Source organism: Elaeis guineensis, chromosome 1 (assembly GCF_000442705.2).
Source record: "Elaeis guineensis isolate ETL-2024a chromosome 1, EG11, whole genome shotgun sequence".
In the NCBI taxonomy this organism is placed as follows: domain Eukaryota; kingdom Viridiplantae; phylum Streptophyta; class Magnoliopsida; order Arecales; family Arecaceae; genus Elaeis; species Elaeis guineensis.
The window spans coordinates 41,470,152-41,496,335 of record NC_025993.2 but is presented as its reverse complement, the minus strand read 5'-3'; the positions used below and the strand labels follow the sequence as shown (position 1 = coordinate 41,496,335).

At 37.1% G+C, this 26,184-nt stretch overlaps 1 protein-coding gene across 1 annotated transcript in view; it reads left to right on the top strand.

The window, feature by feature from the left end:
* Nucleotides 1-1,373: 1,373 nt before the first annotated feature.
* The window catches only part of LOC105032979 (AUGMIN subunit 2), a 44,989-nt gene continuing 20,178 nt past the window's right edge, over nt 1,374-26,184 (top strand). Inside the window, exons 1-4 of the mRNA XM_010907585.3 lie at nt 1,374-1,602; nt 2,572-2,700; nt 17,634-17,738; nt 18,349-18,417. Coding sequence (XP_010905887.1) covers nt 1,486-1,602; nt 2,572-2,700; nt 17,634-17,738; nt 18,349-18,417 — 420 coding nt within the window. The 5' untranslated portion in view covers nt 1,374-1,485. The remainder of the gene's footprint in view (nt 1,603-2,571; nt 2,701-17,633; nt 17,739-18,348; nt 18,418-26,184) is intronic.

Genomic DNA, 26,184 nt, shown 5'->3' with positions numbered 1-26,184 from the left:
TTCTGGATGAGATCTTGGTTATTACAAATGGTATTAGAGCTGAGCGGCTTTGGCCCTGTGGACTAAAGGACACTGAAGCACAAGCTTAGTAGGGATGACCACTAACCAATTGTGATACTTGTGATTAAAAATGGATTAGGCCCTTAGCTTGGTAAGGATGCCAAAGCTTAAATGAAGGGAGTATGTGAGAATTTATGCAAGTGTGTATTTAGGTCCGTATTGGCTATGCATTGGATAGAACTAAGATATTTGTATAGAAGTAGGGAATCCAAATAATATCTTCCGATTGATCTTTTTGAGTCGGATTTTGGGTTGTTGCATAATGACTATAATAATAAAACTATAGAAAGAAAAGATTAAATATCTACACTAATATAAAAACAATGCATTTTCAATATCTCATGATAAATTGAATTGAGCAAATGAAGCTACTCATCTTCAAACAATACCAAGTGGAATACTAGGCATATAATCCAAATTCTAATATTCAAGCAGGCGAACATGGTGCCACCACATTGCACCTGGACAACATAATGGTACTCATGCACTAATTATATTCACTTTTATGCTTTTAACTTTCCCAAAACATCCTACATCCATCAACGAGTGCTTGATCAATACCTCAAGCAAAAAAGGTCAAAAAGAGTGAAGTGGTCCTTCTTTTGTGGACTCATATCTTTGTTTATAGAGACTAGCACATGTATAAATATCGGATATTTAATATACCAACAATCACTATCTCAACTAATATAAATTAATACTCTATGGGATAATGCCCTATTTTTTATTGTTTTATTTTTATTAACTTAAATCTTGACCAAATTTTTAATTAATAAATAGCAAAATCAACATCCAAATTCTTAATTCTCTTTTCCCCAATTTTGGTCCATCTATTGCTATCTTAGGAGCTGAAATTAGTTGTGCTCTTAGCATAGTTTGGTGTCCTTTTAATCCTCTCGATTTTTCATCTCGGACAAAACAAATCTAACACATAAGGCTAATCTTAGTAATATTTACACATGACGAGCATATTGACCATAAAAACCATGGATCAAGTCTTTTGCTGTTCTATTTTCCCTTTTTGGGTTAGTTGAGCCTTAAAATTAAAGTCTACAGCATGTACATCTGAAAGCCCGGTACGCTTGCCATTTTGTGATTAATTTTTTAAAGATAAAGACCACATGGGTTTGTGCTTTTTTTTTTTCTAAAAATTTTGGTTGTTAAGCTCTTTCACATACAGTACACGAATATCATAATGGAGAGTGTACTAATCAAATCTATTTCACTAATAATCTTGATTGATAATATCATGGCCATCCATCAAACAGTAATTTACCAGCGCTTTTTTTTTTGGGGTACAATTTTACTAGCCTATTTTGAATTCGCATTTTTAAACTCTGGCCGGCGTCGCAGCCCCTCGCCCCATTCTCCTCTGCCATTCTCCGCAATCCTTCCCCCCTCGTCCAGTTCGCTTCGGGAATCCCAATGTCGGTCTCCGGCGACGCGGGCTGGGCCGCGAAGAAGCCTCCGAAGCGCCTTGGAGGCATGGCCGAAGCCCTCTCCATCGCTTCCGATCTCGGCTTCTCCATCCCTCCCCTCCAGGTCCCAAATCTCCTCCCTCCTCCCTTCTTAGATTCTTTTTCAATCCCCTTCTGTAGATCTTGGTCCTTTTCTTCTTCTAAACTCGATCCTTTCATCGTTAACTTCGGTACATCCAATTCGTGTACTTCGGCAGGCAGATGGATTCCTCCAATTTTGTGTAACCCGATGCCAGATTTGAATCTCTTTCGAAGATTCACGGTTTTTGGAAGTATTAATCTCTTTGAACAAATGAAGTGGATGAAATTCAAAATTCTAACACCTTTGGATTGCCAAAACTCCAAAAGGAAAAAAAAAATATTTTTATCATTTCTATCTAATTGTGCATTCATGTGAATTTGTTGTTTTAATTTTTGTTTTAAGTTCATTAAATTTTAGTTTTTATATTGTTTCGCATAGGGGATTTGGAGTTTTCACGTCAGTTGACTTGATTGTAGCTGTTAGGGTGATCATGTTTGTATGGGTTTTTCTGCTTGGATTTAAGTTCCATAATTACGTGGAACTTAAAGGTTTGGAGTTTCCCATCTGCTAGAGGATGCCCTTTGTTTCCTTTTCTTCTTCTATTTAGTGGGAGATTCCTAAATTTCTCTAGATGTATTGTAAGTAGTACTTCACTTTCTGGTAGGAGATAATGACTAGATGTGGTTAAGCACTTCATTGTCCTTGCCCAAACACAGAGTGTCATGCATGATCCATTCTTTAATTCGATATGTTTTAAGCATGCATTCAATTCAATGTACTGATTTTTTTTAGCTTGAAATTGTCTCTTTAAAAGATGTCCTTCAGCCTCATATAATATTTAATGTAATATTCAGTCTTCTGAGTGTTGTCTAGCTTTTCTTTTAATAGAAAAATTTGTTTCTCGTATATCTTGTTTACTATATCTTGTTATTCTTTGGGACATGCAATTTCTTTTCTAACTATGTTCCTTGGCATCATTTGATCCAATTTTCAATATTGTGCATGTCATAGGAAGATCAAGAAAGCATGTCTAGCTCCTTTGGTGGTGACAAAAGTGATGACTTGGTAAGGGTTTTAAGAGAGCTTACTTCAGTACAGAGAGACATTGCCAATTTGCAAGTGGAACTTCAAGGACGAAAGGTGAAATAATTGCTTGTGCTCTTTTAGCTCAAATCTACTCTATGGAGATCTGTTGCTGTTCCTTTTGTCTTTCACGTGCTAATACCAACACTAGAGATATTGCCGTAGCAATGCTTTATTTCTTATTATTTAAAAAGATTCCACATGTTTTCTGTTTCAAATGAGATTTGTCTTTTTAAATTTCTAGTGGCATATCTTGCGTTGCCGTTAGTATGTAGCCCAAAGTCTTTTTCTAAAGTAGTCATATTTCAGTATACTAACTTAAAGAGTGCAACATCAAGTACAGGTTTCACAACTTGGATTGAATGAATAGTGCGGGAGATCATGTCAGTAACTGACAACTTTATATTGTTTGATAGTTACTTATTGGTGAAGTTTTCCTTGTTCTTTCGATTGGGATGTCAATTTGAAGGGAAGGTGTGCTATGTTTCCTTATTTCTGGCCAATGTTTTTCTATATATGGGTAAATAGATACTATATATTTTAATTTGATTTTCAAATGCATTATCAAGTATTTTTGGGTGAGTTGCTGTAGGGAAACAGATGGTTCAAAGCAAGGTTTGCTGAATTGGTACCGCCGGCCGTTTCGGCTGGCCGGCGGTACGATTCGGTATGGTTTCATACCGTACCGAACCGACGACCTGAATCGGAAGAAAAAAGACAGAAATTGAGAGAAATAGAGAGAGAGAAAGAGGAAGAAAAAAAAAAGAGGGAGGGGAAGGAGCCGGCGGGGCCGCCGGACGGCCTCCGACTGGCCGCTGTGGCCGTCGAAGGGCGCCGTCCACGCGCGCGGCGCCGCAGGCATGAAACAGGGGCATCGCCCCTGTTTCGCAAATTTTTTTAAAAACATGGTTTTAAGTGAAGTCGGCAAACGATTTGTCGGCTTCACGATTTTTGTTTTTTTTAAAAAAAAATTCTTAAGTCGGCAATCCAGTTGCCGACTTCATAAGTTTAAAATAAAAAAAAAGAAAAAATCGAAACAGACGTCGTCTGTTTCGAAAAAGAAGAAGGGGGCAGAGTCGCGGAGGGGCTCCGCCCGCTCGACCGCCCTCAGGCCGTCGGCGTCGACTCGTCGGCCACCGGGAGCCTCGCAACGGAGGCATCGTTTGTCCGGTAGGTTCCCCGCCCCCCTCCGAGCGCTCTCTCTCTTTTTTGCTCTCTTGAAAGCCTTATCGGGTGATACGGGGCTCGGAAGCCCTCCGACGGCCGTAGCCGGCCTCCTGCGGCTCCCACCTCCCTCCCTTCCCTCCCCTCTCTCTCTCTTTCTCACTTTCTATTCTTTATTCTTTGGTACCGCCGGTATACCGATTTTACCGGCCGAATCGTGTCGGTTCTCCGCCGGTCCGGTACGAGATGGGGTGTACCGGTCGGTTCGGCATGGTATGGCAAACTTTGGTTCAAAGTATGTATTTTTTTAAATTTTTATAGCGGAAGCAGTAGATTAAACTATTTAATTTTTTACACGTACTTTAGATCAGATCTAAACTAACTTCCTAAAGATCTGTGACATGAAAATATTGCACAAAAAAAAATTTGATCTGAAAGAAAATACTGCATAGATCGTATCAATCTCCTGAATTAGATCTAACGCTTAGATCTGATCTGATGAGTTCAGAACCCATTAGCTAATCGTGGGTCGATGATCACCGCTGCTGATACACGTGGTAGGAGGTTCTTTTTGATGCCGAGCAGCCGCATAGCGTGTTCGGCCTCTACAAGTAATCCACTCGAAGTCCCGAACAGATCATCTTTCCCGAGAGTGCTAGCTCGCGATGAATGCTTTGGATGGCTGATGGAGACCCCTTTCTTCAGATCAAACGGACACTTCCAGATCAGAAGAAAGAGCTTTTTAAGGAGGAGATGGCATGGAAGAAGAAAAACAAAATCTTTTTTATTTTTCTCTCTTACAAAATTGGAACTAGAAAACCTTAGAAACCCCACCCTAGATCTCATGCCCCCAAAGAGGATCTTCTTCCTCTTGTTCTCACGTACGGACGCCCACCCCTCTCTCTTAGATTTCTTACGCACTCTCTGAGGTTTTCTCATGCCAAATCTGAAGTGGTTTGGCGCACAAAAATTAGTCCTTCTTAAAGGTGGCGTCTCATGTAGAGTTTGGATAATCTGGTTCAGCTTCAAACAGCCTTTGATTTTATCATGGATTAAAATCAAATTTGAATTTCTTTTTAAATCAGATTTAATCCACACATAAGGGACTCAAAAAGGAGGGCGACACAACTCAAATTGGCGCAAAAAACATCACGCAAAAATTAGTTTGCGTGTGAGAAAAAAGGCTGGTTGATGGCTAGGTAGAGTCCCACAAAACTTGGACTCTTGATTTAAGCTTGATTTCAAACTAATTCGAAGTCAAACTTGAACCAACCAAAACTCAATCCAAAGAGGATCAGAAGAAGGTGTCACACATCGATTTCGGAGGGGTCAATTCTATCTTGACTCACACATCGATTTCGCAAGTACTTGACTGTATCCAGAAATCTTCCGTCACTGAATTAGAAATTCAAGTAATCCGGCACCAAAGCACAGTGAGTTGCTTGCAAGTCATCGTGGTGATCTCAGATCGGAGGGACATTTATATACATATCCTTCGCGAGCTATTCTTAATAGCAGAGTGCCCAGCAGTTGGTCACGTTCAATGAGATGTACTCCTACATCTCACTTGTATGCTATACCAGTGTTTCCATATCACTTGGTTACAAGGACAACTAACACATATGATACACAACGACCTACACTCGATAAATGCTATTGTCCTAGTAATAACGTATCATTTAGTCGTGAACTAAATTTAAGGACTAAACAATATATTCTCCTATATCGATTAGGATAGTTCTAAAGACTCCATTACAATAATTGGAGTTTATTAAGAAGATATACATTACTTTATGATAAAAAAGTCAAATAACAATTTTATTAATTTATCAATTCATATACATTTACATTATTTAGCACAATCGTTAACAGACTGATGATTGACTCTGGGACACAATTCCCAACAACTCTCACTTGGCCTAAAGTCAATCAGTACAGTATCCTATACGCATCTTCAGTTGATGGTCTTCGAACTCTTTGATAATGAGGGCTTTAGTAAATGGATCGGCTAGATTTTTCTTTTCGTCGATCTTCTGAAGCTCGACGTCACCTCGATCCATGATCAGGTGGTAGTGGTGCAGAATATGTTTGGTGCGCTGATGTGACTTCTGTTCCTTTGCTTGAGCAACGACACCAGTGTTGTCCCAATACAATAAAACAAGACTATCGAGGGAGGGTGCGACTCCGAGCTCGTCGATGGACTTCCGTAACCACACAGCTTTTTTTGCAGCATTGGATGCTGCGATGATTCCGTCTTGCAAATAGAGTCGGCCACAGTGTGCTGCTTGAAATTTTTTCAGTAGGTAGCTCCACTGTTGAGGGTATAGATATAACCCGACATGCTCTTGCTATTGTCATGATCCGACTGAAAACTGGAGTCTGTAAATCTTATAAATTTTAAGTCGGATTCTCCATAAACAAGCCACTGGTCCTTAATATTTCTCAAATACTTAAGGATGATTTTTACAACCTTCCAGTGGTTTTCTCCTAGATCAGATTGGTATCTGCTCACTACTATTAGTGAGTATGCCATGTCTGATCTTGTACATATCATAGCATACATTATGGAACTCACTGCTGAAGCATATGGAATCCTGCTCATACACTCTCTCTCAAGGAGTTGTCGGACAATCCTTCTTTGAGAGAGTAATTCATGGCCTATCGGGAGATAGCTCTTTTTGAAATTTTTCATACTGAACCATTTCAGCACAGTGTGGATGTATGTGGACTGGGACAATCCAAGCATCCTCTTTGATCTATCTCTATAGATCTTCATCCCAAGGATGTAGGATGCTTCTCTCAAGTCCTTCATGGAGAATTGAGATGATAGCTATACCTTTATTTCTTGTAATGCAGGAATGTTATTCTTGATTAAGAGAATGTCATCTATATACAGAACAAGAAATACTATCACAGAATTGTTAATCCATTTATATATGTAGGATTCTTCTCCGTTCCTAACGAAGCTATACATTCTGATCACTTTATCAAAATATATGTTCCAACTCCTACTTGCTTGCTTCAATCCATAAATGAATTTTTGAAGCTTGCATACCTTAGACTCGTCTGTGGATATGAAACCTTCAGATTGTATTATATACATCTCTTCTTTCAGTTCACCATTAAGAAAAGCTATTTTCACATCTATTTGACAGATTTCATAGTCCAGATGTGCAGTTATCGCAAGCATGATACGAATGGACTTCAGTATTGCCACAGAGGAGAACGTCTCATCATAATCAACACCATAATGTTGACGATACTCCTTGGCAACCAAACGGACTTTATAAGTTTCCATCTTTCCATTTGCACCTCTCTTTCTCTTGAAGATCCACTTACACCCTATGGGTTTTATCTCTTCAGATGGATCAACTAATGTCCACACATCATTGATCTTCATAGACTCCATTTCGGATTTCATGGTTTCTAGCCACTTATCGGAGTCAGACCTCTGTATTGCATCTATGTAGGAGATCGGATCCACGTTGTTCTCATTGAGTTCAACAGGATCTCCATTTCGGATTAAGAAATCGTAGTATCTGTCCGATGGGTGCGATACTCTATCGGATCTCTTTAATGGTGCATCTTAACGGGTTTTGGAGGTTCACTAGATTGTGTTGGTTCTTCTATCCATCGAACTTTATCAAGCTCGATTTTAAAAGCACCAATTCCTTCATTAAAGAATTTTTTTATAAAAAGTATGCTTTATTGCTCACGAATACTTTCTGTTCATTAGCAAGATAGAAGTAATATCTCTTGATTTCTTTAGGATACCTTATGAAGATATCCTTGTCAGACCTAGGTCCTAGTTTGTCTGTTTTAAAACATCTGACATAAGTCGGACACCTCCAAACCCTAAGATGTGAGAGTACTGATTTATGTCCAGTCCATATCTCATATGGTGTTTTATTCGCCGACTTACTTGGAATCCTATTAAGTACATAACAAGCTGACTCGAGCATATAACCCCAAAATGAGATTGACAGACTCGAAAATCTTATCATGGACCAAACTATGTCCAATAAGGTTCGATTCTTCCTTTCTGAGACACCATTATGCTGTGGTATTCCAGAAGGAGTTCATTGTGAGAGAATCTCATTTTCTTCTAGATATGTCAGAAATTCATCAGAAAGATATTTACCTCCTCGATCAGATCGAAGAGTTTTAATGCTCTTTTCAGTTTGTTTTTTTATCTCACTATGGAATCGTTTGAATATTTCAAACGATTCTGACTTATTTTTCATCAAGTAGACATATCCATATCTAGATAGATCGTCTGTGAATGTAATGAAGTGTTGATGTCCTCCTTTTGCACTTGTACTCATCGGTCCACATACATCAGTATGTACGAGACCTAGAACATCACTGGTTCGTTCATCTTTTTTAGTAAAAGATGGTTTGATCATCTTTCCAAGTAGACAAGATTAACAGGTTGGCAATGATTCACAATCATTGTCCTTAAGGATTTCCTCTCAGATTAATCTGTTCATCCTGTTCTTGTTAATATGATCTAGCCTATAGTGCCAAAAGTAGCCATCCGAGACATCATCTATCCTAGGGCATTTTCTCGATGTGTACATTACACTAGGCCGTGATACAATATAAATTCTATTGTTCAATTGTCTGTGCATTACAGTAATACCATTCAAAATGATATCACAAAAATTTTTCTTAATTGAAATTTCATAATTTTCTTTAACCAGAAGCCTATAGAAATTACATTCAATAAGAAACTAGGACAATAATGACAATCACTAAGAACAATAATATGAGAATTGAATATAAGTTTGATGATTCCTAAAGCTAGAACTGGAACTGATCTTCCATCTCCAATGTTCAGGAATCTCTCGCCATCTTCAAATCTCTTACTGATCTAAAGTCCCTGCAACGAATTGCAAATGTTAATAGGACTATCAGTATCCAATACTCAGATCATTGTATCACAAATTGAGAAGTTGTAAGGAGTTATCATATAATTACCTTACCTAGCAACTGATTGCTTCTTCTTATTCGGCCTGTTCGGATCAAGAGAAGCAATGTATTGAGGACAGTTCCTCTTTCAATGACCCTGCTTCCTACAGTAGAAGCACTCTGCCTGACTCTGATCGGACTTGGACTTCACAATCTGACCCCTCGCACTTGGCAGTGTGTTTTTCTTCTTCTTCCTCCCTTTCTTAGGAGGATGATGCCTGCCTGAAGAAGATGCTTCCATTACATTCACCATCTCCTTATGGAGCTGGTGAACTGTCTCAAAAGTCTGTAGCAAGCCCAACAGATCTTGATAATTTACTACAGACTTCGTCATTCGATAATGACTGAGAAACGGCAAGTAGGACTTCGATAGGGCATTTAGAATCGCATCTTTCCCAAGCCGCTCGTGCAAGGAAAAGCCGAGCTTGCTGAGGCGCTCAATTTGTTTGATCATGTACAATACATGATCGGTTACTGATGCCCCCTCCCTCATCCTGACATTAAAAACAGCATAACTGGTCTTGTGTCGCTCAACGTCGTCGGAAGTACCAAAAGAATCGTTCAACACTTTAAGCATTTTTTCTGGCTGAGCTTCCTCAAATTTGTGACTGAACTCATCATTCATAGCCGCTCGCATAATACAACGCACCGTGGTGCGGTCATTGAGCCACTTCAAGTGTCTCAAACTGCACTACGAGCGTTAGGAGCGGGCTCCTCAGGTGTCGGATCTGTCAGCACGTACAAGATCCGCTCGTGCTTCAGGACTATCTTCAATTTTCGATACCAGCTATCGAAATTGGGTCTTCTCAATTTATCACTGTCTAGTAGTGATCGGAGTGACAAATTGATGGCCATAACTGCAAAAAGAAAATCAAAACCTAATTAGTCTATGAATCGATTAAGCCTAAAGATATGGACTTTAGTCTAAAGGTTCTCCCATTGTTTTAAACAAATCGATAGTTTCTATCTCCAATTCGAGGAATTATCCTAATTCCTTAGCGGATATTAGAATCCACACAGTTGCACATGAGTCCGACATTGGCCGGCTCACCCACGTACATCTATGAGTAGATTCTTAACCAATTATTTTAACAAACAATTTTTAGTAATTGATTTTGCCTTAGGGTCCTAACAGTAGGCTTTGGCCTCTACTGAAAGATCTGGTTAGATCCAACCATTAATATGATCATACTCAGGAATCAAACCACAAATGATCAGATCCGGCTTTGATCGATCATCCTGATCACCTGTAGGGTTTCAAGATGGACATGCACAGTGAAAACATAATGGATTTCAAAATTTAAATAATGAAATCCTAAATATTAAACTCATAAACCAGCATCTCCTTGATGATTAACAATCATATACAACATATATTCAAAATTAAATTCAAGATATAGAAGAATACCTGCAGCGCTTAATCCAAATTCCGACGGAACCTCCACCAGGTGCCCAAGTGTTCGCCCTCCAACGGCGATCCACATAGGGTTATGATCAGGACACCAACTCCTTGAAATGATTCCTCCTCCAAAATTCTCATTCTGAGAATTTTTTCAGGCATCAGGACCTTAAGACCCTCGTCTTTTTCTCCTAGCCTTCTTATCCCTACCTTTCTTCTTTCCTTGTCTTCCTTAATTCTCTTCCTAGGCTCTTGTCCTAAAATCGGACTTGTCCTTACTATTTTTGGACTTGTCCTAACAAGAGAAGAAAGAGACTAATTGGATAATAGGGAGAGTGTGTAAGAAAGAAGAGATAAGAGCAATTTTTCTGAATGAATCAAATCTCCGACGCAGTCCTCTTTAAATAGTTAGCGACGGGGTGCCTTCGGGAATGATTCGTGCCCCCTCCACGCGCCATCTCGCACCCATCAGAAAATCTCACGCCCCCTGATGAATTCTCATGCCCATCTGAAAGGTTTTGACACATGGTATTCATCAGAAAAAAATTCAAGAGATGCTTCGTGCAGAAGGACTCTTCGGAGTATTTTTCTCGATGTTTCTCCGATGCGTCGCGTAGCTTCCCTTGGCGCAATTTTTCTCCACCATCCATCGACGACTTTTGTCCATCCAATGGCCCAAAATTGAGGCGCTAACTTGCTGATGGCGTGAAAAAAATCTGAAAATAAGATGAGGCATGACACATAGATTAGAGTCCTTCACAAGTTGGACTCTTGGTTAGGCGTATGGATCAGATTGGCAGGATTTTCAGCTTCAACCAATTTCCACGATTAAACTAGAAGGTGTTTTAACCTCAGAAGGATTCCTTGCGCTCAAAATTAAGTCAAGAATCACCGAAATTTTTTTTTCATTGTGGAACATTGGATAAGTTCGAGGAAGGGGCGTCCCATCTCATAGGACGCGAAAATTGTTTCTGCGCACAAAGACTGCACCCACGCGTAAGAAAAATTCTTGATGCGTGGGGATCTAGTTTTTTGGCTCCAAATTTTTCGTACATACAGCCAAGGGCTGAACCAACTCAAATCCAAAATTGGTTTGAATTAATTTAGCTTTAATTAGCCCAATCTGGAATCAATTTTGAATCCGATTCGAAACAGAAAACTAGTTTTTGCAACATATGCTAGCATATCTATTTTGCAAACATGTTCTAATCCAATTAGATCCCTGATCAATTTTCTTTATGTGTGATCCATTAGGTTCCATATCTAACCAGCAGTGGATCCAAGTGCCAATCGATCTGATTTGATTAGAATTTAATCTAACCGATCTAGATTCAATCGAACTAACTGGATTTCAATAATTAGAACTCTTTCTAATTTGGCGATCGAATTAAACTCTTCAATTCGATCAAACCTACAAGATAAGATTGACGTCTAGCTACATATTATGTCTACCTAAAAGATATGAAATTTTGATGGAAATATCAAAAATACCCTTTAGTAGAAAGTTACCGTGCAATTTGATCCTGCGATCTTCCTGCACTCCGAATATGACCCTGGATATGGAATGATGTCAAATCCAATATCATATTCATATTTTTCTCGATTTTAAATGATGATTCGATTAATGAAACATTAGAAATTCTTTCTAATTTTCATTCTGCTTTGATCAAAGGCTTCCTGAATCATCAATCGATCGGAGTAAGTAGGATGCGATCTTCTCTTACCAGGAGTGATCGATTCTATATTGACCTACTCACAACCTCCATACACATTCTACCATATCCAGAACACCCCGTACATGACTAAGTCATGAATGAATATGAACCAAAATATGAATTCATATATACAAGGTTCTATGGTAGTCTCAGGTCAAAGGATTACATGCACAACTCCCACTATAAGAAAATATCTTTTGACGGATAAGTAAATTTCATAAGATGTTTCTTAAGTCGGATCAATTCAGTAAACTCATTCTCTAATGAACACCCACTTTCTTGTATTAGTGTCTCACAAAGTAGCTTATGAGATTAGCCACCCTCTCCATCGAGCATACATAAGAAGTGCTAGTCTATCCGAAATATTGATCCCCTACTCAATGCTCTTATGACTAGGAATATTCTAAATCAAGATTTTTAGGATTTTAGGTCTTCTAGGTATGATCTCATCACAACCCTAAATCTATTATCCTGATTTATGGAGTTCATCATAATCATTACAAAAGTAAGATGCAGCATATGATGAAAAAATATCTTTTATTATTTATAAAGAGTCAATACATGAGTCTGGAAGATTACAAGAAAAATCCATCAAAATACAAATTTCGATTGGCTTGTAGGGCATATTCCTTTTATCACCTATAAGAGAGACTCGATCGAGTCGTCATATTATGAATGATAATTCTAATAGCAGATGAGCACCAGGCTTTTGGGTCGTCCAATGATCATCCAATTATTAGACCCATTATTATCCAACTTAATGGGAGGCTATGATCTAGTTATCTCCATAATTATTTTATTTTTAGGGACCTAATAATTTTAGAGGATTTAATTAATTGAATTGATAGATGAGAATAGACTCGATCGGTTATTCTTAATCTTCCCACTGACTTCACTAAATCATATCAAAGAAGATTTGGTTTAATCTGATTCACCCAACGAGTCATAAATTTTTTCACTGACTTCATCAAGTTATGATGAAGACTCAAGATAAGTTGAACTAGGAGCACCTAAATCAGTCATACTGATTTTCTAGTTAGTATGGGTCAAGTCCCATCATTAAGTGATCTAATTAAAATATGATTGACCATGTTGTCCAGGTAAGTGAGATCGGTGGGAGGGATATGCCATTAACTCGTCATAAACTCAATCTATGCGAGTAGCTCCCAATTAGTGACCACCGATCAAGACTGTCAAACTTATCTTAGACACCAACTGGTTAACCAGTTTCAATTTGATCAACTTATAGACTTAGGTTCGACCACGAAGCTGCGATCAAGATCCATCTTGGTCTAATCAAAGATATAGATCCGACCAACTACAACTATTGAAAATGATCAAGAGAAGAAATAGACCCAATCAAAGATATAGATCCGACCAACTACAACTATTGAAAATTGATCTAATCAAAGATATAGATCCGACCAACTACAACTATTGAAAATTGATCAAGAGAAGAAATTGACCCAATCAGAATCAACTTTTAATTAGATTCGATCACTTACTAATATAGTCCATTATCAATGATTTCTAACTCTAGGTCTAATTCAGTTAAATAGATTTGACTCGAGCTAACCCATTAATTCATGAATTATGAAATTGATGCCTTAGATATTTGATTCTTAAATCTAGATCGCTTACTTCTCAATTAAGTTTTGGGCTGACATGGGTTCGGGTTCGGTGTTTGAAAACAGTTTTCAGTTTTATAAAATATTTTTACAAACAATCATCCCATGATCAATCCTAATTTCCGATTTAAGATATATTATTTTAGATCTAAAATAAAGTTTTAAAATTTCTTTCGTTGTTCATTGTCATGGAAAAGACCGCGCAGCACCTCTACACACCATAGGAGATTCATCGAATGGGTAAATAGGGCTGCAAAATCCTGATTTCTCCTATGATCGGATGGCTATGAAGATCTATCCAATCAGATTACTACACTAAGATTTTAAATTAATTATTTAGATCTAATCTAAATAATTAAAATTAGATTAATATCAGATTTATGCAGAAAATTCATGTCATAAGAAACCTAGCTCTGATACCATTGTTGGAAAACAGGTAGTTCAAAGCATGTATTTTTTAAAATTTTTATAGTGAAAGTAGTAGATTAAACTATTTAATCTCTTACACATGCTTTAGATCAGATCTAAATTACTTTTTTAAGGATTTATGACAAAAATATTGCACAAAAAAATTTGATCTGAAAGAAAACACCGCATCGATCGTATCGATGTCCTGAATCAGATCTAACGCTTAGATCTGATCCAATGAGTTCAGAATCTGTTACTTGATTGCGGGTTAATGATCACTACTGTTGATACACGTGGTAGGAGGTCCTTTCTGATGTCGAGCAGCCGCACAGCGTGTTTGGCCTCTACAGATAATCCACTCGAAGCTCCGAACAGATCGTCTTTCTCGGAAGTGCTAGCTCGCGACGAAGGCTCTGGATGGCTGATGGAGATCCCTTTTTTCAGATCAAATGGACACCTCCAGATAAGAAGAAAGAGCTTTTCGAGGACATGGCGTGAAAGAAGAAAAACAAAACCTTTTTTATTTTTCTCTCTCACAAAATTGAAACTAGGAAACCCTAGAACCCTCATCCTAGATCTCACGCCCCAAAGAGGATCTTCTTCTTCTTTTTCTCACGCATGGACGCCCACTCCTCTCTCTTAGATTTCTCACGCACTCTCTGAGGTTTTCTCACGCCAAATCTGAAGTGGTTTGGCGCACAAAAACCAGTCCTTCTTAAAGGTGGCATCCCATGTAGAGTTTGAATAATCTGGTTTAGCTTCAAACAGCCTTTGATCTTATCATGGATTCAAATCAAATTTGAATTTCTTTTTAAATGAGATTTAATCCACACATAAGGGACTCAAAAAAGAGGGTGACACAACTCAGATTGGCGCAAAAAAAATCACGCAAAAATTCATTTGTGCTTGAGAAAGAAGGCTGATCGGCGGCTAGGTAGAGTTCCACAAAACTTGGACTCTTGATTTAAGCTTGATTTCAAACCAATTCGAAGTCAAACTTGAACCAACCAAATTTTGATCCAAAGAGGATCAGAAGAAGGCGTCACACACCTTTTGGGTGCAAAAAATTCTACGTGAAAGCCAATTTCATGCATGGAGAAAAGCAGGGCGCAGTGAAAGGTGGCATATGGGGTGTTCTTGTTCCATTCAAATTCGAGTTTGTATTCATTTCTAATTAGGTTCTTGACCCAATCAAATTAAGTTAGACCCAATTAGATTGCTTAATTCAATTAGGTAGCAAATGGTCTTGATTAAATCCTAATTAGATTAGAAATTAATCGAGCTCGAATTAGGTATCGAACACCCTTAGCGATTAGGTCATCTCATAACCTAATCGGTCAAACCAAATTGAATCCTATTCAATTAGATTTAATCCAAATTTTAATGCTCAATCAAGTTGAGTTAATTAGCAATCTAATTGCTAATCAATCATCTTATAATTCACCAACAATTAGCGAATTAATTTATTATAACTTTTGTGCAAGGTTAATCATCAATTGAATTGATGATCAAATCCTAGAATGATTTTCAATCGTTGATCAGCCACATGATCGGTCGGAAATTTCTTTTGAGTGTGACCCCATAGGTTCGAAGCTAAGCCGGTAGCACAGGAACAACTTTCTGAACTAATCAATGTAACCATCTAGCAATGGGATCCAATATCTGGATAGGTCGAAAGATTGCATAGCATCATTCATGAACTTATTGGCATATGGTTACTGTATAATTCATCCCTTTGATCCTAATGCTCAAGGTGATCTAGAGTTTAACTGTCAACCCCGATTTGCCAACCACATTGTGTCTTAACCTTTCAAATCCGTCACATGGATTACCTTGTCAAAGGTTTTACTAAATTGAAACATATTGATGCATTAACTCCCACTTATTCGGAGGGGTCAATTCCATCTTGACTCACATACCGACTTCGCAAGTACTTGACTGTAGTTAGAAATCTTCTGTCACTGAATTAGAAATTCAAGTAGTCCGGTACAAAAGCATAGTGAGTTGCTTGCAAGTCACTGTGGTGATCTCAGATCGGAGGGACATTTATACTCATATCCTTCATGAGCTACTCTTGATAGCAGAGTGCCCAGCACTTGATCACGTTCAATGAGATGTACTCCTACATCTCACTTGTATGCCATACCAGTATCTCTACACCACTTGGTTACGAAGACAACCAATGCATATGATATACCACGACCTACACTCGATAAATGCTATCGTCCTAGTAATAGTGTATTATTTGGTCGTGAACTAAATTTAAAGATTAAACGATATATCCTCCTATATCGATTAGGATAGTCCTAAGGACTTTATCATAACAATTGGAGTTCATTAAGAAGATGTACATTACTTTATGATGAAAAAGTCAAATAATAATTTTATTAATTTATTAATTCATATATATTTATACTGTTTAGCACAACCGTCAACAGGCTGACGATTAGCTTTGGGACATAATTTCCAACAGTTGTACCCCTCCCCCCTTTCTTACAAAATTCCTGTTTAGATGAGGGTTGATTCCTATAGGTTCTTTTTCAGCTATAGTTTATAGTTTGGGGTGGGAGAATCCTATATCACTACCAAGATTTTAAAAGCCAAGATATTGGCTGCTCTAGTGGATGACTTATTTTGATATGAAATCAAGATTTTGGTTGGTTTTCCATGCTAGAGATGGATGGAAGTATATATATATATATATTATAGCAAGATATTTGGAGATATTAACTAATATATATGACCAAGGTAGCAAAATAGCAGACATTATAGTAAAACAGAGATTAGCTGTTGCTTTTATGCATTGATTTTGACATTTACTATTGAAAAATCCATTTAAGATACTAAAAGAAAGACTATAAAATCAAGCCTGATATATTGATTTTGTGTTTGTATTAGCTGGGAAAATAGTCATTTTGTCCCTTCATAAAAGCAGCCTGATATATTGATTTTGTTCCTTCATAAGACCTCCATGGTCACCTAATCAGACCTTATAATTCAATTAATTATGCTTTAGCTCCATTCATCCGATCAGCAATATGTGATTTTCTCTTTTCTAGTTCACTTCCATCCAAATTCACATGTAATTTTATGTTCGTACAAACCAAATTTTCAGCTTTGTTTGCCTATGTCTCCGAAATCCCTGAAGCTTTTCATTCTTGTTTTTGTCCAACATCAAGCTGGACAGTAGAGCTCAAACTCTTTGACTGGTCCTGTATCACTTTCATTTAAAAGTAAGCTCTCTCTTTTTCTTTTTCCTAGGTTCTTGATGTATCAATCATGAGCAAAATCAATATGGTTGATTAACTTTAGTGGGGCTACATTTGTTGCGTTTTCCCCCTCCATCTCCATTTCAACTATTTTTTTTTTCATTTATTTTGTTTAAATAATTGTGCATTTTACTTGAAGCAGTCGAACTTAACAAATACTTAGAATTGCTTGCCCATATGAATGTCCTTGCTTTGCAGGAACTAGCTGCTTCATGATGGAAATATTATTATTCTAACTTTTAATGCTTATTTGGCCAATTTCACTTAAACTTTTGTTTGGATCAAGCAAATCCACTTATCTATGCTCTTTTGACTGTTTTGGATGATAAGAATGTGCTGTAGTAAAATTATGCTTTTTTGATGCTTACATTTCTTGAACAATATATCCTTTTTAATCCAGCTATTTTTTGCTTATATGCATTTTTTCAAATTACAGGATGATAAAAATGTTGCACATCTGACCCATGTGAGTGAAATGGAAAAGAAATGTGAGTCGTTGGCCAGAATCACTGCTATTCTAAAAGATGTTATCCAGAACAAGGTATTACCACCTCCGAGCTTCTTCATTATGATCACTTTGGATTTTCAAATTGTGCATAAAAGTAATGTTGCCAATATTTTAATTTGTTGATACATTTTAAGAGGGGAAAATTCATATGTTGTATTCAGCCCTGGTGTTAGTTTCTGTCCTTCATTTTACATCTGTTGCTTTTGCTTTCCATCTGCATCTTTAATGATTGTGATTCTTATTGTCTAGTTAGCTCTAAGCTTGCATTTTGAAGCTATGCCCTATAACTGTGATCTCTACTTTCAGGGAAAACATATTTGTCTGGTAAGAGAAGTTGCAAAATTTTATGCTTGATAGGAGTGTGGGCCATGGGTATCCTATGTCATGCATGCATGCAGAATGCAGACTTCAATAAGCTGAAAGAAGAGTTAGATTTCAATGAGTCTGCAGTATGCATGAGGCTCAACCTCTCCTTTAACCACTTGAAAGTGAAAGTTTGGTCATCATGGTTTTGGAAATTCATCAGGCTTGCCAAGCCTAGATGGCCTAATTAATCTCCACCTATAATCAGCAGTTGAAGTGGATGATATTTGAAGTTACTTTGTGATGTACCACTTATCAGAATCTTTTTTTCATTATTCAGGATCGAATCATTGCTCGGCTTCAACAACCATATTCTCTAGATTGCATTCCAGTGGAAGCTGAATATCAGGTTAGAAGCTTAATATATTTAAATTCATGCTCAATAGAGTATTTGCTATGGGGGATTTTTCATTCTTTCAATTCTTATCCTGATACTAATGCAAGGGAAACTTAAATATTTATTTGGATTAGAATCTGGTTACTTCATATTTTATACTCTAATGTTTTGATAATAGTCATAAGGTATGTGTTGCTCCCAGGACTAATTATAGCATGTCATTATAATATCATGGGATATTGAATTTGCCTCATCATAGTTGCTTTGGTCTGTGAGGAATAAATTGCTTCTAATTTTCAAATAAGGATTTTGGTTTGTACCTTATTTTATTAAAATTACTATTTTTAGATTACATTGTGGCTGCAAGCTTTAAGGACCATAACTTGACGTCCAAACATTTCTTTCAGCTTCGTAATATATGATTTTGAAGATATATCTTTTTGAAGTGTTAACAGCATGGAATAAGGATTTCTAGGACATTATTGAGCATGCAAGTGCTACAGCTGGACGAGCGTTGTAAATGCCCCTTGCATTTAACTTAGGTCTAAGGGTTTGTTGGTTAGTTTAGTTTATCTGGATGTTGGTTTAGAATACAGCTAGGTTTCTTAGAGCAAGTTAATGGGCTTATGTTTGTAGCGCTAAAACTATTTGCAAGGAAATAAAAGAAAAAGAAAATATATGTGTTTTGATTATAACCCTTCTTCTCATTCATGATAGACTTTAAGAATTAAGTTTTTCTTGACTCTAGTATCTGCCTCAATTCTATGGTCAAAAAATAGATGTGTTTTGATTATAACCCTTGTTCTCATTCATGATATACTTTAAGAATTAAGTTTTTCTTGACTCTAGTATCTGCCTCAATTCTATGGTCATCGGTTCAAGAAACACCAGTTTTCCTCATGTTTTCTTGATGTCTAATATTATTGCAGATGTTGTAAGCACTAGGAGATCCTATGTTTTGAGAGGTTATAGCTAGTCAAGGACATGCTAATCAGCCCATTAATATATTTAGAATTACTGAAAGTAATTGCTTAATTTATTTGAAAATAAGTTAAATAGTAATTCTCTTAAAGGATGATCCCTACCAATTGCCAGACTTAGATTGAAAGAATTGCTATGGATGCATATCGAAATTCTAATTGATTGTCAACCAAGGGACATCTAGCTTAAAAGGTGTCATAGATCATTTATTCAGTCATTTATGATCTATAAAAGTGCATCAATTGCAAAATCCAATTGTTGGTTTATGACCCTCAAGAATAAGAAATATGATTGAGTTCAAATTTAGTCCAACATATGCAACCGTCACAATGATGGACCTTATCCAGTGATACTGGAGACACACCGGGGGCCGATCATGAAAAGGCTCATAGGTAGTCTTCATCTACCACTGGAGATCCAATGGTTGGCATGAAGATGGTGTTTGCCTACAAAAGCTTAGGACAAAAAGGTGTGCACTGGGGGCGAATTATGTGATTCAACTTCAGATGAGACTTTGGTTTGAAGGCCTTTTGCCCTCTTATTTTTGGGCATATTGCAGAAACAACTTTTGAGGGTCCTAACTTGAAAGCCAAGCACACCTTTATTACAGACAATCTTGTGCTGGGTCAGTGAGACACATATTCTAGAAGTTAGAGGGGAACCTTATAAGATTCTAAATTTGTTTTCCAACTCAGTTGAAGACCCTCCATCAGTCAGTTTGTGATTTTCTATCAAGTTTTCAAGGAAATCTCTCCAAGAAAATTAATTTTTCCATAATAAAGCCAAATTACTTGAATGAAATCATTCTTATTGTTCTAATTCTTGTTTGTATGACCTCCCTATTTTATAATTTTGACCATAAATTTTGGTTTCATGCAATGCTGTGGAGATCGACATATTGTTGATTAAAGGAGTGGGTAAAATTGTATTTTTCTTAATCTATTTTAATAACCTCCTAGTATTAAATGTCTTGTTATATGATCTGTTATCCAAATCAAAACCTACCATTATCATTCTGCAAATTTATCACATTATCCTTTCTGGAAACTTCTTAGTGGCTGTTTGGTTGCATGGGACTTGCTGCAAGTTAATTTGTGATGAGCTTGCGACCAGGCACCTATAGGTTTTTACTTGCATGTGAGTCACTTCAGTTGCAAGCAGCTGACTCGAAACATTTGGTTCCTTTAATGCTAAACTACTGATAGTTAAATTTAGATGGAAGTGCACTTCCAGCCACTAACCTGTTGTCATAACCCCCACACTTCTCAATACTCTTTGAACTGCTCAGAGCATTGCATAACATAACATAATAGGATTATATGAAATATAATATATCATTAATATAACAATATTATTATATTATAGTATGATATGGTATTAAATGATTTGAATACTGGTGCCAAACCCTGCACCATTTTTCCATTAGAATGACAGTATCGAAACCAATGGCACACATAGAAACTGAAAACATCAAAACAATAAAAACCTGTCAGTGACAACCAGTCCGATTGGTTCATTACCATCAGTAGATTTGGTATGCACTGGTATTAGACTGTTCCAGCATCCCGGCACCCATACTGCTGCTAATTTCGCATAAGAACAGTACCATCCTGTTTCATCAATTTTTGAATCCACAATGGTATTATGAAAATATTTTATAGTGAAATAAATATACCTACTAATGTTATCTGTCATATCATTATATGTAATGCAACTATCAGGGGCTTCTGCAATTTAGGATACAATATATGAACATAATAATACAATAAGTGCAGGATTAACAATATATTTATATAATTTATATCTTTGATAATATTATTTTATTGATTTAAATACTATGAACTTTAGTACAAATGAACAAAGTTATATTACATAAAAAATATTAATATTATCAGCAATACTAAGACATTGTTAGCACCTGTGTTTAATTGATTCTTGGGGCTAGGTGTTTGTGGAATCAGCCTATCCAAACTGAAGAAACTTCTCAGATCTGTGACTGCCTTTCCAGTGGAACTGGGTGTTGGGGCTCTTGATGCGCTAGTGGTAAGCACATTAAGGGAGTCCTTGCCCAGGTTACTTGGCCTGGTATATTATGTTATCACAATATAGCATAATATAAAAATAAGTAAAATATTATGATGTCATTATACAAATGATATTTCCACTATTTTTTGAAGCAGATAATCTTATCTGATCGATTGTAAGGTTATCACACCACGTTAGCATTAGACAATCAAACACAATAATTAATCCAGGTGGAAAAGGAAATCCAATTAGAGATAAGCTGCCCATGAGCATTATGGCATAGGTTAAAGGAAATGAGGAGGCAAGCCCCCATATCTTTCGTATATCTTGCTCATCCGACGTGACGTGAATCACCGAACCTGCCCTCAGGAAGATTAATGCTTTGAAAAACACGTGATTCACTAAGTGAAAGATGCTTACCAAATGGTTAGAGACACTGCAAGCAAAGATCATATAGCCTAATTGACTGCAAGTTGAATAAGCTACGACCCTCTTTAGATCATTCTGTAATATTCCGGTGGTTTTGACCAGATTTTTTTTTTTACGTGCAATTCGTATTTGAATAGACATACATTTTTACAAATAAATTGTCCAAGGCTGATTATTGTAGATGTCTCTTCACAATAATCATGGATTCGTGATGGAGAAAGCATCAATTTAAATGCAATGAAGGTTTTTTACTAATAAATCTATATTCAAAATCATTCCATTCAGATTTGCACTTGCATTATCAGTTGCATGCATCCAAACAGAAAAAAGGTTCTTCCAGATGTAATTGCAAGTAAGCCAGAGAGATATGTCAAACAGAATTACTGAATTTCTACTTGCAGGATTGCAGGAAACCAAACAGCCCTTACTCTAGTTCAGTCACCCTCCAATATATATTTCCTAATTATTCTTGCTTAATCCACATTCAAATGACTTTTGGAGCTACTCCCTTGGTTCTTCAGAATTTCATTGTGTTTCATTCATTTACTACTGTCCTTACTGTTTTACGCATGTAATCTGATCTACATCCCAGTTTCCATCAACTCTTTTCATGATTTTTCTAGAGCACTGCTTGCATAAATCGTCAATTGCAATGTAGCTTCTATCCTACCCCTAGCACTTCTTGTAACAGATTCAGGTTAAGGGGAAAAAAGTGAGAATAAAATATTGGAGGTGAAAGAATGACTAAAAGAAGAGAAGGGGAGAAACAAGATGCTGTGAGAAAGAAGGATAGAGGGAGAAGGGTGCTGCCATAGTCGTCATGTTGGTAGGCACCAAGTTTATTAAAACAAGCAGCTGGCTGCTTATTTGGGCTGTAGTGAAGGCCTAATAAGCCAAAATGTATAGCTAGTCCAACAACATAAAGTACAACAGTGAATCATGATTTAAAACATGATAAATATTCCATAAAACTTCAACACCCCCTTTAGCTGGAGCATAGATATCAATCATGCCTCTGTGATTTCATCTCCAATTGAGAATCTGACTGTATGAGCTGTGAAGATTTCTTTACTCATAATCTTTTCTCGAACAAAATGGTTTACTTAAATATGTTTGGTCCTTTCATGGAAAACTAGATTGCTAGCAATGTATATGGCTGCCTGGTTGTGACACAAGAGAGGAATAGGTCGAGGAACAGAAATTTAATCTCAAGTAGAAGGGTATGAAGCCATATCAACTAACAGGAAGTTAATGCAATTGCTTTGTGTTCTCCTTCTATGCTAGATCTTGCAACCATACAGTGCTTTTTGCTTTTCCGAGGAACTAGGTTCCCTCTCCACAAATATACAATATCCCAAAGTTGATCTATTTTAGGAAGAACCTGTCCAATCAGCATCTGTATATCCCCAAACTTTTAGGTGGGCTTGAGCCCCACATTCAGATATCTCAAAATTTGATATACTGCTTCAAGATGAGAAACGTAAGGATTATGCATAAATTGACTAGCCATAGCTACAGCATGAGTGATATCAGGTCTCATAATAGTCAGGTAAATCAACTGTCCAACAAGTCTTTGGTATATTTTTGGATCGGTTAGTATCTATCCTTGACTAGGACACAATTTAGACTTGTTGTCATTGGTGTTCTGTAGGTTTACAGCCAGGAAGCCTTGTATCTCTAGGAAGATCTAGAATGTACTTTCTTTGTGAGAGAACTGAACCTTTTCTTGACAGGCAACTTCAATTTCCAAAAAAAAATAGCAAAGCTGTACCAAATCTTTAATTTTGAACCTCTTTTACAAGAATTGTTTCAGAATGCCAATCTCCAGTCTCTGTTAAATCATCTCCAGTAAGAACAATATCATCAACATAAACAATGAGAACAATTATACTTTGATTAGTTTCCTTAATAAATAGAGAATGATCAACTTTGCTTCTAACCAAAATAAGAAAGAGTTTTGCTAAACTTGTCAAACAAAGCACTAGGAGAATACTTCAACCCATAAATAGATTTCCTCGATCGACTAGGAGAAAACCCTGGGGGTGGATCTGTACATACCTCTTCAAGCAAATCTCCATGCAAAAAGGCATTTTTTAACCAAGTTGGAAAGATTAACTGTAATTGAAATGACCACCCTTAATTGAGTTTTGCTGCTGGAGAGAACTTCAAAATATTCAACTCCGTAGATTTGAGTACAACCCTTGGCTGCAAGTCTAGCTGTATACCTCTTAGCATAGCCATTTGGTTGATACTTGATTTTGTTCACTCAGAGACATCCAATAGTACATTTTCCTTCAGGTACAGAGTCCAACTCCCATGTTCAATATTTATGTGGTGCACTGGTGCTTCCATCTCTTCTGTCATAGCCTTTTTCCAGGGTTTGACTAGATTTCCTGAAATGTCCTTGGAGTATATGTGGATGAGATAGCTTGTGGACTTGAAGGTATGAGCAAGAGAATTAAATGAAACAAAGTGGCTAATAGGATGAGAGGTAAATGTTCTTTTTTGTTTTTCTCAGAGCTATTGTAAAATCATCATTAACAACAGGACCCTGGGTACGAATTGTACCTTTTGTAGGATCCCAAATTAGGTAGTTGATTGGTTGGGAAAGACATTTTCAGCAGACTTATTATTCTTCCTCCTAGTATACACGATTGTCTGGGGGGATTCTTTGATTGGAGAAACTTCCAAAGACTCATCAACTAGTAGAGGAAAAACAGGAGAGGACACTCACTTCACTATCTTGAGGGCAAACAATGTCCTCAAGAGACTGACTCTTCTACTGATAATAAGGAATATCTTTATAAAGGTAAGTGTGTATCTTTTATGAGTAATAGGTCATAGCATCTATATTCCTTTTGCAATTGAGAAGAGCCTAAAAATATATGTTTGAAAGACTAAAATGTAACTTTTCTCTAGAAGAACTAAGATTATGCACAAAATAGATGCATCCAAAGAAACATGGTATTATAGGAAAAACAAGTGCTTTAGAATATGACTTAAACGGACTCTTATTACTTAAAAATTGGTGAAGGAACTTTATTAATAAGGTAATAAGTTTCCATAACCGCATCACCCCAAAAGGATTTTGCAACATTTCTTTCAAACAAAACAGTACCACACCTCCAGGTTTTTTGTTTCTGCAACTCATTTTGTTGAGGGGTAGAAACACAACAAGTCTGCAAGAGAATTCCTTGGTCTTGCAGATAAGACAAAAAATCATGGGGCATGTATTCTCCTCCATTATCAATTCCAGGAGTTTTTCATAACAAAAAGGAACTGACTTAAAACTTCTTAGGAAAATTTGGAACATGGAGAATACCTTGTCATTCATTTTTATGAGATAGAGCTATATCTCACACAAGAATAGTCATCATGAAGGCAACAGAATTTTTGAATCCAATTATTGATGAAGTCCAGTATGTCCACACATCACTCTGTGCAAGAGAAAAAGGACTTTGACGGCACTTGTTAACGTGGGGAGGAAAAACGGTTAGATGATGTTCACCTGGCTCAAATAAAGTATTAAACATATCTAGAAAATTTGGCAAGATGTGATGCAAGATAGAAAATGATGGATGTCCTAAATGAAAAGTGCCATCTTTTGAAAGACTCTCCACGAGTCACCAAAACTGAGGAGGAAACCGCCCTCAGGATTAGGAAGATATAACATTATAACCTGTACTCTACTAAATCTTCCTCATGCAGAGATCTCAAAATTCACAAGAGGAAGATAAAATGCGACACTGCAGTTCTATTTGGTTGACTGACTCGCTGACAACAAATTGCAGGAAAATTTAGGAACATATAGAACTGAAGATAATGACAGAGGGTGAAGCTTGAACTTCTTTGTGAATAAAAAGACGATAGAATGCCATCAGCAAGTGTGACAGGTTTGTTAGAAGAGGAAGAACTAAGAGAAGAAAAAAGAACTGAGAGTACCAGACTTATGATCGGAGTCCCAGAGTCAATAATCCATGAAGGAAGACGGTACCTGATGAGGATACAGTAGCTCTAGAGTAAACCTTTTGCATGAGGAACTGATAATATTCTTCTCAGGAAATTGACCCTGTATCATCTGAGGTAGATGATATTGGAGCATCAACACTTGATGATACACCAAGATCTCTAATGGAGGAAATGCTTGATTTGCACTTATTGGACTCGCGCATGCTGTTCTTCCAATCACATCCCAACAATGTTCCCCTGTGTGGTTGGTGCGACCACACTTGGTACATTTCTTGTTATTACCATGCCCCCTACTTTGTGCTGAGTGACCACCATGACCTCTTCCACCATCACTTCGACCGCTAGAGTCTCTGCTGGGGGTGACAGATGTTGACC